This window comes from Odontesthes bonariensis, chromosome 17 (genome assembly GCF_027942865.1).
Source record: "Odontesthes bonariensis isolate fOdoBon6 chromosome 17, fOdoBon6.hap1, whole genome shotgun sequence".
Lineage (NCBI taxonomy): Eukaryota > Metazoa > Chordata > Actinopteri > Atheriniformes > Atherinopsidae > Odontesthes > Odontesthes bonariensis.
The window spans coordinates 17,281,434-17,298,952 of NC_134522.1; the positions used below are offsets into that span (position 1 = coordinate 17,281,434).

Sequence of the window (17,519 nt, forward strand, 5' to 3'; positions counted from 1 at the left end):
AGGACCAGGGTGGGGTTCAATTATGCCCCTTTTCCACCGAACATTTTTGTACCAACACAGCTCTACACGGTCCCACTCAACCCTGATTGGGAGCTTTTCCACCGCGGGTTGAAGGTGGGACCCGTTACAATTTTTAGCCCCGACTAGTACCTGCTTCAGAGGTGGGTCTAGTAGGTACTTGTCGGTGCTAAAACGTCACGTGATCAGTGCTGTCCACTGATTGGTCAGGTGAAATTACGTCATACACGCAACGAAGCTCGGGGAGCTTTAAATAATCACCCGTCATGTATGAAAACACACCTGCGAGAGCAACAGAGAATAAACCAAATTGCGAAGATGGAAGACCAGAGAAGGAAAGCCAACCCATGGACAGTGAGCGAGGTGCAGACCTTTCTGTGTGTGGTGGCCGAGGACCGCATACAGAAGGAACTGGACGGAGCAACACGAAATGAGAAGCCAAGCTGATGGCTAACCATGGCTATCACCGGAATTCTCAGCAGTGCCGAGACAAGCTGAAGAGTGATTACCGGCAGGTAAAGGACCACAACAGCCGGAGTGGGTCAAACCGAAAGACATGGAAGTGGTTCGACCAAATGGACGGCATTTACGGTCACCGCCCGGCGAACGACGTGGATTCGGCGACGTCTTTGTTGGAGGCGATGGAAAATGGTAAGTGTTGTTCTTATCCCCTTGGTGCAACGCTTATATCTTAACAAATGCATGTTTTATATCGTAACAAATAAATGTTCAGTCTTTAACTTGTGTAAAAAGTTACACAGGTGTCTCATGTAAGTTGTTCTGAGTGAGCTAGCAAACAACGCTGTTTTGGAAGGCTAGCAGTGTCTCACCTATGCGGTTACGTGTATGCGTTTCGTATGTTCACACTTTTTTTTTTTTTTCCTCAAGACTCGGTTTGTTCAATCGATGAGTGTTCGGTTGCTGAGGTCAGCGATGATCCTCCAAACCCGCAGGCTTCAGAACCGACACTGGCATCGCAATCTGCAGCTGAGGAAACAGCTGCTATCTGCATTCCACCGGCACCAACACTGGCGTCGACGCCTGTATCTGAGACAACTCCTGCTGTTTACTTTTGTACTGTCTTTTTTAATAAAGAGCTTGGTTTAACTAAACAATATGAACTGTCAACTGCATTACACATTACACTCCATCGTTGTTTACTTTTGACTAACCGCGGCGTGGCACTTTGTAATCACCTGAAACCGACGTCACGTTAGTGGTGAACGGGCCGACTCCGCCCACTTCCAGGCCACAGTTTGGGTGGAAAAGAAAATGTTACTGGTGCCGTGTCGTGTGGTGTAGTGTTGGGCTATATCGAACCGAGTAGAGTAGGGCTAGCTTGGCGGTGGAAAAGGGGCATTAGTTTTAGAATAGTTTCCTGAGAAACGAAACTTGGTCAGAGAATGGCTGACTGCTCCCCTCTACTGCCCTCCACTGTCAGATAATGGTAGTTACACTCATTTCCGAAGAAATAGAAACTACAGGTTGAGCCACTCTCATTATTCTGAACCCTACAAACTGCCATGGAAGAAGCTAACATATAATATATATATATTTGACACCACTACTTCTTTATATACTTTTATTAATCATCACACATATTTTCTCTGATCAAAAGTGTCATTAACAGGTAAAGCTATCATCACCATTGCAGGTAAGATGTTTAAAACATGGCTCACCACAACACACCTTTTTTTTTGTACTGTACTGTAAAGGTGAACCTCAAGAATAATCTGAACTTTGACAATTAGAGAAAGTTTTCCACAGCTCTGTTGTTGTGCAGGAGGTGTTCTGATCCCTGCTCTGGCTGCCAAACTGATGTCCTATTTTGTAGCTGCAAATGGAGGAGTTGCTGCTGGAAGTCTGGTAGAAATCTTGCAGTCTCTTGGTAAACTTGATTGTTTATTTACTTTTTTTTGTCTTACTCCATCAGTCCAGATATGAGGAAAATGGTCAAATGTGACATGATTTATGGTGGATGAGTTTGGATCCGCAGATACAAGAATTATACAAACATCCTTTTTTGTATTTTTTCCCTACAACAGTAAAATGTGGCAGTGGAATGATGTTCTTCCCACCGATATCACCAGAAGGGCTCAATACTTTCCACCCAACGTGTGGATGAGCAAAAGTGGCAAAAACATTATGTGGATAAAAGTTTTTTTTTATTAGTTTTAGGGGGGTTTATGTGGTTGTGCTTGCACCCAGTGAAAGTGAATCATGATGTTTTGCAGCTAAGAATAAACAAAAATGTCTGAAATGCATTCAGAACATTGCTTCCTTTTGTTAGGCTAGAGATGTCTTTCAATTTCTTTCATGCTTAATCGCCATAGCTCATAGATCAGCTGACAGCTGACATAACATCACTTTAATTTCCACCCAGGTTAAGCTGCTCTATTGTCAAAGTCAGATGGTGTACACCTGAGAAACAGGCAGAGCCTGTTAACAGAACAAGTGTTATGGCTCACCACAAACAGGGCTTTCAGGAAGGAGTAGAATACCTTGATGGACTTTGTTCCTCTCATCTACCCTTTGACGTCAGAGAAAATGCAAAAGACCCAGTGCATAAATAGTCTTTCAGCACTGAAAAAATATGCAGTTCATTTAAGCTTTGGCTGCTATTGATTGAAAATTCACTTGTGAACTCAGAAGTAAACAGTGAGTTGACTTGCAGACATGGCGAGCCATGGAAAGGTCAAGCCAGGAAACATCGGAGAAGATGCTGCAACACCAAAGGAACAAAAGAAAGTGAGTTTTAGCATGATCAGTTATTATATTCATTGACATATTCTGTTTAGAAATATATTGTACTAGATATATCATTACAAAACTATATTATATTATAAAAGCTCCATTATACTAATAAATATATATATTAAAAATGTATTGCATTAAAAAGTTATTTTATTGAAACATATTATATTTAGATAAATAAACAATATCAATTGTTTAATAACAGTAACAGTGAGAGGCAATTATACATAAAATGGAAAATAAAGACAAACAACAGGAATCAAATGTGAGAAATCAAAAGTGGTAAAATTCACTTTAGAAATATCCCAATGTGGAGTTGTTGTTTTAGAAGCATAAAATCAGTAGGCGAGGGCAGAGATTTCTTTCAATTCTTTTTGATGTTTCATCATTAAAGCTGACTGGATACCCAGGACATAGTCATGCAACACAGAAGGCAATATGTAGGATTACAGGTTGGTGCAGAGCGAAGCCTATAGAATACACAGAAAAACACTTCTAACATTTGAAGATTAAATGTGTATCATTTTCACAAGCTATGGTCATTAAGGAATTAAGTATCTATCAAAGTATACATCAACAAGTAACCACATTTAAGTTGTGGGAATGTTTTGAAAAACCTTTATTTTCTCATTCTGCAGTCTGAACCAGAGAATCCCATCACCATTGCAATATCTTCAGGCATCTTCCAAGGCCCTGTGATCCACTTTGTCAAGGTGAGAATAAAACACAAGGACAAAAGAAGCTGAGCTAAAACATATGCACACATTCTGACACATTTTAACATCCGCTAGCAAGTAAAGTGTTAAATATTTTTAAAAAGAGAGAAACAGGAACATGAACACACAAACATTTCCTCATCAGTGCAATCATGAATATATATATATATATATATATATATATATATATATATATATATATTCATTTCTTTTTTTTTAAATTTATGATTTTGTTGTGATCTCAGGCTCTGAAGATGATGAATGATGCACTGAGAGAGAATTATCCTCAGAGCAAAGAGCTCTTTAGAGTCCTACTCACCAGTGATGATTTACCAGACTCGCTCAAGACAATCATCAGCGAAAATGGTGAGACACTGACAAACAAAAAGTATTTGCTGCACATTTACAAGGATTCACAATCATGTGACTCGCAGAAAACTAGTTTCACCAGTATGTTTTACCTTGTTTGAGCTGGATGGATGGATGAATGGAGCTTACTCTTTGTCGATATTATCATGTTATAAAGGCATCGACCAGTAAGGCATGAATTCAATGTAACTTTAAATCTAACTCTTTCATGTAAAATCATCATCCAATTCCCCTTTACTGTCTGCAGAGCTGGATGACCTGATTATTCCACTGCCTGTGAGTGGGAAGGATCTTATTGGTGAACTACAGAAAAACAACACCCTGCTTTACCTGTCAGCTGAAGAGTCAAAGGCTGAAGAAGCCTTGAACATTGGTAAAGATTATCAAATATCAATTAGACAAACTGTTATTATACCCACTAGAAGCTCTCAAACTTATTCATAACTATCATTCAGCACTTTGAGAGAAAAGTCTGTTTTGTTTCATGTCTCTTTGTCAGGTATAGCAGCAGCTGCTGTGTTCATTCCAGAAAAGATGGAGGAAGTGTCAGAGACTCAGCTGCGTGTTGCTTTTGATGGCGATGCCGTCCTCTTCTCTAACAAGTCAGAGCTTGTTTTTAAGAATGGATTAGAAGCATTCTTGAAAAATGAAAAAGACAACATTGACATTCCAATGGAGAAGGTACACATAAGAACAAATAAAATTATCAACTCAATCTGTCAGCTATCTAGATAATAGAGGCTATTAAAATAGAATTTTTCTTTATATTCATTTTGCATTGAAATAAACGGTTTCTGTTTGACCCTAAATGAATTTCTACTCCTCTCTGTTCTGTCTTCAGGGACCATTGAAAGGATTCTTGGAGGTTTTACAGAGGCTCCAGAGGAAGTTACAGGATAAAAGAATGTGCCCCATTCGCACCTACTTGGTGACATCTCGCAGTGCAGGCTGTTCTGGGTACCGAGCCCTGAACACTCTGCGTACATGGGACCTGGAGACTGATGAGGCTGTGTTTTTAAGTGGGACTAAGAAAGGTCCCACCCTGGAGAAAATCAGACCTCACATTTTCTTTGATGACCAGATGAGTCATATTAATGCTGCATTAGCAGTTGGCACATTGGCATGCCTGGTGCCTAATCATGCCTGATATTAATTATGTGAGTCAACATCTGAATATAATTGACAAATGCATGTAAGCCAGAATAGAAATGTTCCCATCAACCAAGATATCTATCTATCTATCTATCTATCTATCTATCTATATATGCATATATTATTTTTATTTTCTTTATTTGTATTTGTATATCGTATATGTACTACTTTGACTGGCATTCTTGCAGACAGCCAAGTAAGTTTTTCATTGTACAAGGAAACATGTTTCTACTGTGCATATGACAATAAAACTTTGAACTTCAACTTGTGTCATTACTGAATAATAAAAAAAACATGCTTATTATCAACCACAGTTTTTTCCCTGTGGTGCAGTTTTTCACTCCATGATAGTTCATTATAAAGTTTTGCAATAAGAAATAATTCAACTGGCAGAAACTGTAACCCACCGATGCGTGATCAACAACAGAGGTTCTTTCACGTCCACTAACTCATAAACAAATCTCTATTAACCCTATTTCTATACATTTCCATTAGACTTTTGTTCAAAATCTGTCCTGAATTGGTAAATTGCTCCCAGGTGAATGTTGACTTTCTCTAACGACCAATCAACTGACAAATATATATATAGCTGGAGCACAACACAATGTTTAAATGTCTGACAATGGAAGGAATTAGACGGGGCCAACAGCCACAGAGAAGAAGAAGAAGAAGAAGAAGAGGAGTGAGGAAGAGGAGTGAGGAAGAGGAGTCAGGAAGAGGAGTCAGGAAGAGGAGTCAGGAAGAGGAGTCAGGAAGAGGAGTGAGGTTGCGTGGCGGAGGAGGAGTTGGGAGGCAGAACAGAGGAAGAGGCAGAAGAGGCCGAGGACATATGCGCGTTCCAGATGAGATCAGAGCCACCCTTGTGGACCATGTTCTCAATCATGGGCTTACAATGGCAGAGGCTGGTCGAAGGGTGCAGCCAAATGTTGGCAGAACAACTGTGTCCTCAATCGTTCAGACTTTTCGTCGAGAGAACAGGTATGTAATCCAACAATAGGCACTGTTCTGTAATGCTTCATACAATGTAACAGTATTCCACATTACAATATAAGTAAGTATACTTCATACAGTGACATTTTATCTTACTCAATTTTGTGTTTTGCATTGCTATATTGTTTCCACATAGGACTGCAAGACAACTTCACAGGGGTGGCAGAGGGCCCCTTTTCACACCTGAACAGGAGGAGGCCATTTGCACCATGGTTATAGAGAACAATAAGACTTAGGGAGATACAGAGTGCCATTATAGAGGACAACAACATCTTTGCAAACATCCAAACAGTCAGCATCTCAACAATTGACAGGGTACTGAAAAGACACCAAATGCACATGAAACAGCTGTACACTGTTCCCTTTGAAAGAAATGAAGAAAGAGTGAAGGAGCTGCGCTACCATTATGTACAGGTAAAACATGTATGAGCATACAGTAGCCGTACTTCACAGTACAACATTGCATAGTGATATACAGTACAGTAAGTGTGACCTTTACACATTTGCTATGGCTGTAGAAAAGAAGATGCAATATGTGCTGTATACATTTGATGTAACCTTATCAAAATGAAAATGCATGTAACTCATAAAACTAATTTAGTGTATTCTGGATATAGCGCATAATGGAACTGGAAGCAAGTGAGCCACCGCACAGCTTCATCTACATGGATGAGGCTGGCTTCAACCTCACAAAACGCAGAAGGCGTGGGCGAAATATCATCGGGCACAGAGCGACAGTTGATGTGCCAGGCCAACGGGGCGGGAACATAACAATGGGTGCTGCCATCTCAGAAAATGGTGTGCTAACGCATATTCCCCTTATTGGTCCATATAACACAGAGCATCTAGTCACCTTTTTAGACGCTCTTTACAGGGATCTCATCCCTGAACATGAGAGAGGTCAGATTGGAGATGACTTGCCAAAGCATGTGGTAATTTGTGACAATGTCAGCTTCCATCGCTCAAACATCGTCAGGCAATGGTTTGCAGCTCACAATAGGATGCTGATGGAGTTCCTCCCACCCTACTCCCCATTCCTTAACCCCATTGAAGAGTTTTTCTCTGCGTGGCGTTGGAAAGTGTATGATCGCCAGCCACATACACAAATTACCCTTCTGGCTGCCATGGATGCGGCGTGTGAGGACATCACAGCAGATGCCTGCAGAGGCTGGATAAGACACTCAAGAAGATTCTTTCCACGCTGCATCGCAAGAGATAATATTCAATGTGACGTGGATGAGAATATGTGGCCCAACAGACAGGAATGTCAACAGGTCTAGGAAGACTGTCTGCACTGTAATTCCTACAGCACTGTATGTACAGTTTTCCCTTACTAGATTGTAGGTTCACATTTCTACTTTTTCTTTGTGCTATGCAGTGCTGTCTTTTCTTTTTTGTACAAATTACAAACAGTAAAAGGGTAATTGTGAATCTTGTCTCTTGTAATCAATCTCACACATACACTAAGGTGTAAATGACAATAATTGTCATCAAAACTTAGCCATAGTTTACATCAGAACATCCCTCCAGAGTACACTGTTATATTGACAACATGACTAAGCAATTTGACTGTCTTATCCGTACACAAGGACACAAGGACTTGACATTCTGATGGCACTGACATGTTCATTGACATAGATATTTAGTTCTGAGAGATGAACTAAGGATTTTGAGCAAGAATGTGGCTTTTGCAGGTCATCCATGGTGTTTTGCTATTTGTCCAAATAGTTTTGAGAAATGGCGTACTGTTTTGCAAATGGCGAGGATGATTCGAGAATTGTACCAAAGCGACTGAGAAAAACTGTAAACATCTTACCTGCAATGGTGATGATAGCTTTACCTGTTAATGACACACGAAAAGGAGATGAAAACACTTTTGATCAGAGAAAATATGTGTGATTAATAAAAGTATATAAAGAAGTAGTGGTGTCAAATATATATATACATTTACTCACATATTTCTTCTATGTTAGCTTCTAACTACCATCATCTGACAGTGGAGGGCAGTAGAGGGAAGCACTCAGCCATTCTCTGACCAAGTTTCGTTTCTCAGGAAATTAAACTATTGAACCCCACCCAGGTCCTATATAAAAGGCAGCCTGATCTTTGGGGCATGTCAACATTCGAGGTGGAGAAAAGCCATGGGACTCTGTGAGTAAAGATGTACTTTTGACAGCATCACTTAAATCTAACTTTTATCTTCTTTAACTTTTTGCTGTCACAAAATGTTTTTGATGTCTGCTGACCTGCTGTGAGATGTTGATATATATTTTTTTTATTTATTTATTTATTTTTTTATTCTGTGTTTGGTTCCAGTGCCTAATGCTCTGCCAAAGTCGGCCTCCCATCTTCCAAGTACCATCCTGGAGCTTCCAGCGGTCAGCCGCGCTATTGCTGCAGGGGCAGGTAAAAATCTTAACATACATGATCTGTTTGTAAAATTTCTGAATTATTTCATGCAGTTAACAAGTTTAATCTCTAAACATATCAGGAGGAGCAGTGATCTCCGCTCCTATAGTGCTGGGGGCAGTTGGTTTCACCTCAGCTGGGATAGCAGCTGGATCTAAGCCAAAAAACCCCACCCACAATCTATAAAATTTGTAACCAACATTTTCTGGTTTGGGGCGGTCGGTGGCGTAGTGGGTTAAGCAGGCGCCCCATCTACAGAGGCTACAGTCCTCGCTGCAGCAGGCCCCGGTTGGAGTCCCGCACCAAGCGGCCCTTTGCTGGATGTCTTCCCCCTCTCTCTGCCCCCTGCTTCCTGTCTCTCTCCAACATAAATAGTCTTTCAGCACTGAAAAAATATGCAGTTCATTTAAGCTTTGGCTGCTATTGATTGAAAATTCACTTGTGAACTCAGAAGTAAACAGTGAGTTGACTTGCAGAAATGGCGAGCCATGGAAAGGTCAAGCCAGGAAACACCGGAGAAGATGCTGCAACACCAAAGGAACAAAAGAAAGTGAGTTTTAGCATGATCAGTTATTATATTCATTGACATATTCTGTTTAGAAATATATTGTACTAGATATATCATTACAAAACTATATTATATTATAAAAGCTCCATTATACTAATAAATATATATATATTAAAAAAGTTATTTTATTGAAACATATCATATTTAGATAAATAAACAATATCAATTGTTTAATAACAGTAACAGTGAGAGGAAATTACACATAAAATGGAAAATAAAGACAAACAACAGGAATCAAATGTGAGAAATCAAAAGTGGTAAAATTCACTTTAGAAATATCCCAATGTGGAGTTGCTGTTTTAGGAGCATAAAATCAGTAAGCGAGGGCAGAGATTTCTTTCAATTCTTTTTGATGTTTCATCAATAAAGCTGACTGGATACCCAGGACATAGTCATGCAACACAGAAGGCAATATGTAGGATTACAGGTTGGTGCAGAGCGAAGCCTATAGAATACACAGAAAAACACTTCTAACATTTGAAGATTAAATGTGTATCATTTTCACAAGCTATGGTCATTAAGGAATTAAGTATCTATCAAAGTATACATCAACAAGTAACCACATTTAAGTTGTGGGAATGTTTTGAAAAACCTTTATTTTCTCATTCTGCAGTCTGAACCAGAGAATCCCATCACCATTGCAATATCTTCAGGCATCTTCCAAGGCCCTGTGATCCACTTTGTCAAGGTGAGAATAAAACACAAGGACAAAAGAAGCTGAGCTAAAACATTTGCACACATTCTAACACATTTTAACATCCGCTAGCAAGTAAAGTGTTAAATATTTTTAAAAAGAGAGAAACAGGAACATGAACACACAAACATTTCCTCATCAGTGCAATCATGAATATATATATATATACATATATATATATATATATATATATATATATATATATATATTCATTTCTTTTTTTTTTAATTTATGATTTTGTTGTGATCTCAGGCTCTGAAGATGATGAATGATGCACTGAGAGAGAATTATCCTCAGAGCAAAGAGATCTTTAGAGTCCTACTCACCAGTGACGATTTACCAGACTCCCTCAAGACAATCATCAGCGAAAATGGTGAGACGCTGACAAACAAAAAGTATTTGCTGCACATTTACAAGGATTCACAATCATGTTAGGTGACTCGCAGAAAACTAGTTTCACCAGTATGTTTTACCTTGTTTGAGCTGGATGGATGGATGAATGGAGCTTACTCTTTGTCGATATTATCATGTTATAAAGGCATCGACCAGTAAGGCATGAATTCAATGTAACTTTAAATCTAACTCTTTCATGTAAAATCGTCATCCGATTCCCCTTTACTGTCTGCAGAGCTGGATGACCTGATTATTCCACTGCCTGTGAGTGGGAAGGATCTTATTGGTGAACTACAGAAAAACAGCACCCTGCTTTACCTGTCAGCTGAAAAGTCAAAGGCTGAAGAAGCCTTGAACAATGGTAAAGATTATCAAATATCAATTAGACAAACTGTTATTATACCCACTAGAAGCTCTCAAACTTATTCATAACTATCATTCAGCACTTTGAGAGAAAAGTCTGTTTTGTTTCATGTCTCTTTGTCAGGTATAGCAGCAGCTGCTGTGTTCATTCCAGAAAAGATGGAGGAAGTGTCAGAGACTCAGCTGCGTGTTGCTTTTGATGGCGATGCCGTCCTCTTCTCTAACAAGTCAGAGCTTGTTTTTAAGAATGGATTAGAAGCATTCTTGAAACATGAAAAAGACAACATTGACATTCCAATGGAGGAGGTACACATAAGAACAAATAAAATTATCACTCAATCTGTCAGCTATCTAGATAATAGAGGCTATTAAAATAGAATTTTTCTTTATATTCATTTTGCATTGAAATAAACGGTTTCTGTTTGACCCTAAATCAATTTCTACTCCTCTCTGCTCTGTCTTCAGGGACCATTGAAAGGATTCTTGGAGGTTTTACAGAGGCTCCAGAGGAAGTTACAGGATAAAAGAATGTGCCCCATTCGCACCTACTTGGTGACATCTCGCAGTGCAGGCTGTGATGGGTACCGAGCCCTGAACACTCTGCGAACATGGGACCTGGAGGCTGATGAGGCTGTGTTTTTAAGTGGGACTAAGAAAGGTCCCACCCTGGAGAAAATCAGACCTCACATTTTCTTTGATGACCAGATGAGTCATATTAAGGCTGCATTAGCAGTTGGCACATTGGCATGCCTGGTGCCTAATCATGCCTGATATTAATTATGTGAGTCAACATCTGAATATAACTGACAAATGCATGTAAACCAGAATAGAAATGTTCCCATCAACCAAGATATCTATCTATCTATCTATCTATCTATCTATCTATCTATCTATCTATCTATCTATCTATCTATCTATCTATCTATCTATCTATCTATCTATCTATGCATAGATTATTTTTCTTTTCTTTATTTGTGTTTGTATATCGTATATTTACTACTTTGACTGGCATTCTTGCAGACAGCCAAGTAAGTTTTTCATTGTACAAGGAAACATGTTTCTACTGTGCATATGACAATAAAACTTTGAACTTCAACTTGTGTCATTACTTTATAATATAAAAACATGTTTATTATCAACCACAGTTTTTTCCCTGTGGTGCAGTTTTTCACTCCATGATAGTTAATTATAAAGTTTTGCAATAAGAAATAATTCAACTGGCAGAAACTGTAACCCAGCGATGCGTGATCAACAATAGAGGTTCTTTCACGTCCACTAACTCATAAACAAATCTCTATTAACCCTTTAAAATTTCTGCAAGAGTCAAGTTATCTGAACTACACTTTAAAAAATATATACAATTTTGCAGTTTTTCTTTTATAAAATTTATTTTTTTCTATATTTATAAAAAAAACTTAAAAATATAAGTAAAACAAAATTAAAGATATAGACTGTGTATTTACACATCTTGTGTAAAATAATATGATAAACTCATTAATATGACTAACCATGAAATTATCATTTTGTTTTTAAAGAAAATTCAGTTTCATTTAAGACAAGAACTTTGCCTGAAGTCAGAAACATGCTGGATAGTGCTCAAAGTCATGGGAGGGGTGGATTCAAGATCAAATTGTTAATCTATGATTCAGCTGTGGTTCAGTTCTGTTACATCTGCACTTTGTTGTCGTTTTTAACAGTAAAATGACTTAGAACAGAGTTAGATTTGATAAACAACTGGCGACCGACCCAGAAGCTTCTGTGAGACACAATAAGAGTCAGTCGGTGAGAGTTTAGTTTGGTTTTACCTTTAGTTCTAGTTTCTTTAGTATAAGATTTGACAATGATTCTCTGTTTGTCCATGTATGCACATTTGCCATCACTGTTGTCATCGACAGCTCTGATACATCACATTATTTATGTTACTGATGTACAGTATGTGTTCACCAGGCCCCCAATCGGGGCTGAGCTTTTCATACACTAATGTAAGAGGAGATTTATTTTGGTGTGATTCCTTATTCAGCAGATTGCCTTTATTTGCATTGTTCATTATTTTGAGTGCACATAATTTAATTAATTGTTTCTACATTTATAAATATTATATTCTGCTTCTTAATCTGGAACTATATAATATGGCGCATTTTATGTGCAGTGATGATTAAGATTGGCGGAGTAATATGTAAGATGTGAGAGTTGACGTTTTTTCTGGTGGGAGATTAAAGGTGGATCGAGTTCTACGGCCGAACCACATTTAAGTTGTGGGAATGTTTTGAAAAACCTTTATTTTCTCATTCTGCAGTCTGAACCAGAGAATCCCATCACCATTGCAATATCTTCAGGCATCTTCCAAGGCCCTGTGATCCACTTTGTCAAGGTGAGAATAAAACACAAGGACAAAAGAAGCTGAGCTAAAACATTTGCACACATTCTGACACATTTTAACATCCGCTAGCAAGTAAAGTGTTAAATATTTTTAAAAAGAGAGAAACAGGAACATGAACACACAAACACACAAACATTTCCTCCTCAGTGCAATCATGAATATATATATATTTTAATTTATGATTTTGTTGTGATCTCAGGCTCTGAAGATGATGAATGATGCACTGAGAGAGAATTATCCTCAGAGCAAAGAGCTCTTTAGAGTCCTACTCACCAGTGATGATTTACCAGACTCCCTCAAGACAATCATCAGCGAAAATGGTGAGACGCTGACAAATGGATCTTATGGAGTTGCCAATGGCAAGTGACAGCCTCAATGAAATTGTACAAACAATTTTTAAGGCATTTTCATGGTAATGTGTCAACCGTCTTATTATTTACAAAAACCTATCATAACCAACTGAGGTTAGCTTTTTCTTTACATGTGCAAAGAACTGAATTCACGCTGAGTCAGCAGAGGGGAAAAACATCAAGTTCCACTGGGCTTACAATCTCCTATTGAGCCATACAAGGACAACACATTCAAACAATTCATCTTACTATGAGACTGGTATACACCTGAGAAGCTGCTCTTCATAGAAATATGAGCTGCAGTTATAAATCAAATCTATTCCTCAGGTGTCCTTAAACAGATATCCAAAGACACCTTGTTTTATATGATGTATTCTCTTACTAAGAAGTAGCTCAATCAACTCCTTGTTAAACAAAACTTGATCTCAAGAGTTTGCAAATGTTCCTTTGATTCTGTTTGCCAAGAGTGTGTTTAATGCATACATACGTGGGCAGGATTTGTAATACTCCTTAAGAAAAGATACAGGTGGGCAACTTCATTAAAGTCACAGTAATCGATTCAGGTCAATAGATTACATACTTATTTTCCACATGTTTTCACCATATCACAAAGTAGAAAAAATGAAAATGTGACATATGATCCTAATAATACTGAGCAGATGAGGAAGTGTTATGTCTGAGGAGTTAATGGATGAGAGAAACATCAGGAAAACTATCATCGGGTTTTTGTAACCAGCATGAATATACACAACAAATCTAAACACTGTAACTCGAACACCTGAATTTAAATTCAGGTTAGTCACAATTAAATGTATATGTATTAAAGCGTAATGCAAGAAGTAAGCACAATATAAGTTTGATGACTTTTTTAATGTGGAAGGTGCAGCTTTTATGTAATATCTGATGACATCTTTCATTTCCCATCTCACTACAACTTTGTGTTGTCTATGTTTCAGAGTTTCAGCTCTTTTTGCTGTGAAGACGGCAGGTTTCATTTCAGTTCAACAGAAACAGGTCCTAAAACTACAAGCATGAGGATCCAACTCCTCACCTGGTGACACTCAGGGAGTGCCAACAGCTATTTTTAGGTGCTGTTTTTCTTGAAAAATATTGTCTGAACACAACACTTTGTAAGTAACCTGTGTATGTATAAATGACTCACATTACCTATGGCTTGTGATTGTGTTATGTTTGTAGCAACTTGATAAAAGCCCTATAGTGTACTTGCTCTTTTGTGATTTGTGTCCTACAGTTCTAAATCATGCGGTGAAGTTTATGAACAGATTGTTTTAAATAATTTATGCATCAAATCTGTTGCTGCGGCTGTTGTTTTAACAGGGACCGTTTTAATATACTGAAAAAAATATATATACTGAATTAGCGCTTTAAGAGAATCAAGAGAGAATAGAAGTATGAAGATTAATGGACAGAAATCAGAGAGTTCAACACCTGATACAGCTGCTCAGACAGCGACAGGAGGGCAGGAAGACTTTCCTGCAAAAAGTCACTTTTATTTTTGTGATTTAAAATGGATCTGCATGCAGGGTAGCCAGCCTCAGCACTCTATTTCAATTCAGTTGTGCATGAGTGACTTATGTAGACCACCACTGTGGTTTTTGACTTTCATAACAGAGCAGAAAGTGGGGCCACCAAGCATTTGTGAGATATTTGTGATTTTTGACAGTGTACAGTTGCTTAAGTCAACGTGGTTAGTGGGACTGGAAATTACAAAACTAATACCTCTTCGAGCACTTTGGGGTGTTAATTCAACACAATATTGATATTAGAGTAAGTGTTTTTCACAGCAAATGTTACAGCTTTTGGCTTGAAGCATTATACATTTATTGTAGGATATTGACATAGTAAATAAACACAAATCATTTATAATTTAGGAAAAGTTATAAATGATTAAACTACTAGTCATACCCATCCAGTTGTTCCACTTGTCGACTCCATATTGATCGTCCAAAGCCTCTGTCTTGGACTGCTAGGCACTGCCATTGCCCTGTGCCTTGCACACTGCCATCTGGTGGATGCTCCGTGAATAGAGGGCTGTGCCGCTGTTCACATTCAAATCGGCATGCATTTGTTTGTGCATCGTGCAGCACAGTAGGAGTGTGTCAAAATTACTCCATGGACACGAGAGCAAAAAATGGGTCCACAAATGCAAAAAATGGATCTAAAAATGTAGACTGCCAGACTGCACACACAAAGTCAAGCATATTTATTTTAAAATCTCGAAAATATATTTACAAATGTATGTATATTTATATACATATATACATTTATTTGTGTCACGTTTTTATATTTATATTAATTATATATACATTTATAAATTCGTTCATATTTATATAAAAATTTTTGACACAAAATTTCCCCCATAAGGATTCACCCTCTGCCATTTCGCAGGATGCACAGTTTTGAGTGGTAACTTAGGTGACTGTCAGAGAGTAAATGGAAGCCCTCCCACACCGAACGGTATTTGCCTATTTTGCTGACTAAACAAATCAGCCTTCTGACAAGCAGTCGCCTTGAACGCTCGTTGAACAGAGCATCGCTTTGGACAGATACGCACAGGTTTCACAAGCAACCTCTCCCCACACCCCTGTCTCTGTCGTGCCTGCGCAGTCGAAACGCGCATGTCACACTCCATCGCATAGTCTAAAATCCGGGATATTTTATCCGACTCGCGGACATCCGTGATTAACTCTCAATATCAGGGACTTGGGTAAATAGAAACTACAGGTTGAGCCACGCTCATACATCTTTCTGAACACTACAAGGTAACATCAGCGTCTCCAAAACTGCCATGGCAGATGTTAACATAGAAGAAGTGTGTAAGTAAATGTGAATATATATATATATATTGATACCACTAATGTACTTCTTTATATACTTTTATTATTCATCACACATATTTTCTCTGATCAAAAGTGTTTTCATCTCCTTTTTGTGTGTCATTAACAGGTAAAGCTATCATCACTATTGCAGGTAAGATGTTTAAAACGTGACACAACACACTTTTTTTGTTTTCTTTTTACCTGTACTGCAAAGGTGAGCCTCAAAAATAATCTGAACTTTGACAGTTAGAGAAAGTTTTCCACAGCTCTGTTGTTGTGCAGGAGGTGCTGGCGCTGTGTTTCTGACCCCTGCTGTTCTGGCTGCCATTGGTTTCACCTCAGCTGGGATAGCAGCAGGCTCCCTTGCTGCCAAACTGATGTCCTATTTTGCAATTGCTAATGGAGGAGGAATTGTTGCAGGAAGTCTGGTAGCAATCTTGCAGTCTCTTGGTAAACTTAATTTTTTATTCTTTATGTATATATTTTTTATCTTACTCCATCAGTCCAGATACAAGGAAAATATCCAAGTCTGTAGGAAGAGGGTGAGCTTGACTCTCATCTGAGTTTTGATGTTTAGTTACATGTCAGGAAGAGTGAACGCTCTTATTTAACAGCCTTTTACAAACAAAATTTCAGATTTAAGATAGTGAAATGCAGGAAGGAGAATAACTTGAAATACATAAAATAAATGCATAAGAAGCTTTATCTACAGATAATTAAAGTTGAATAAGCAACTTATGGTCAGTCTCAACTGTATTTTTAACTGCAGGTACTGGTCTGTCATGGTTTGGACTTGGAGCTGTAGGCGGCCTTGGAAGTACTGTAGGATGGGTGCTGTCAGCTGTTTGTAACCAAACCGTAACACCATGATTTTTGATTAACAGAGTTTATGTACACCAGATTCTCTCTCCTCCAAATGAATTACAAGTGCTGTTTTGCCCTTTGTTAAACATTTTCATGTTTACATGCCACAAACTCAGCATACAGTATAATTCAGGAGTTGAAATATGAGCAAATGATACATTTACAATAGAACAACATGCAGTTATACAAGTGTGGAAGACGGGGATGTAATTTCCAGGGTGCGATGTTCCTCTGTTTTTGTGATTGATAATAAAAATGCATGCCAAATCAAATAATTGTTGTTGCTGCTTCTGTGGTTACAATTTTGATTTAGTGATTTCAAACATTTTGGAGTCAGATGTTAGAGAGATGCAGTTGTTTTCCGATAGTTTACAATCATAACAGCGAGACGGCATATGTTGTTCTGGCACATGATCCATGGTGGGATGACGGTAATGGGGCGATAAAATCTGTAACACCTTATTTTAACATCCTTAGATTTAAGGGGAGTCTGTCAACTTGAATACAAAGAGAAAAGTAGGCCTTACAAAAGAGCACCTTTGCTGACATGCTTGGGCAAAAAGTGCATAAATATATATATATATTAAAAAAGTTGTTTTATTGAAACATATCATATTTAGATAAATAAACAATAATAATTGTTTAATAACAGTAACAGT

At 38.2% G+C, this 17,519-nt stretch overlaps 3 protein-coding genes across 4 annotated transcripts; all 3 read left to right on the forward strand.

Moving 5' to 3' along the window:
* Window positions 1-295: 295 nt before the first annotated feature.
* On the forward strand, window positions 296-5,273 carry LOC142366210 (cytosolic 5'-nucleotidase 1A-like). 2 transcript variants are annotated; one of them, XM_075448036.1, is made up of 8 exons: window positions 296-669; window positions 907-1,906; window positions 2,693-2,766; window positions 3,411-3,485; window positions 3,734-3,854; window positions 4,105-4,230; window positions 4,357-4,538; window positions 4,699-5,273. In XM_075448036.1, the coding sequence occupies exons 2-8, from the start codon at window positions 1,837-1,839 to the stop codon at window positions 5,002-5,004; spliced, it is 954 nt and encodes a 317-aa protein (XP_075304151.1). In that variant the 5' UTR covers window positions 296-669; window positions 907-1,836; the 3' UTR covers window positions 5,005-5,273. The 2 variants fall into 2 exon arrangements, with proteins under 2 accessions (XP_075304151.1, XP_075304152.1); XM_075448037.1 differs by lacking the exons at window positions 296-669; window positions 907-1,906 and having other exon boundaries at window positions 2,109-2,766.
* Window positions 5,274-8,087: 2,814 nt separating this feature from the next.
* LOC142366207 (cytosolic 5'-nucleotidase 1A-like) lies at window positions 8,088-11,275 on the forward strand. The gene is made up of 8 exons (XM_075448034.1): window positions 8,088-8,150; window positions 8,316-8,405; window positions 8,885-8,958; window positions 9,590-9,664; window positions 9,923-10,043; window positions 10,299-10,424; window positions 10,551-10,732; window positions 10,892-11,275. The coding sequence occupies exons 1-8, from the start codon at window positions 8,141-8,143 to the stop codon at window positions 11,195-11,197; spliced, it is 984 nt and encodes a 327-aa protein (XP_075304149.1). The 5' UTR covers window positions 8,088-8,140; the 3' UTR covers window positions 11,198-11,275.
* A 4,231-nt stretch (window positions 11,276-15,506) lies between these two features.
* Window positions 15,507-17,108, forward strand: LOC142366489 (interferon alpha-inducible protein 27, mitochondrial-like). Its single transcript, XM_075448387.1, has 4 exons — window positions 15,507-15,993; window positions 16,124-16,147; window positions 16,279-16,446; window positions 16,766-17,108. Exons 1-4 carry the CDS (start codon window positions 15,966-15,968, stop codon window positions 16,864-16,866), a joined length of 321 nt encoding a protein of 106 aa, XP_075304502.1. The 5' UTR covers window positions 15,507-15,965; the 3' UTR covers window positions 16,867-17,108.
* The last annotated feature ends 411 nt before the right edge of the window (window positions 17,109-17,519 follow it).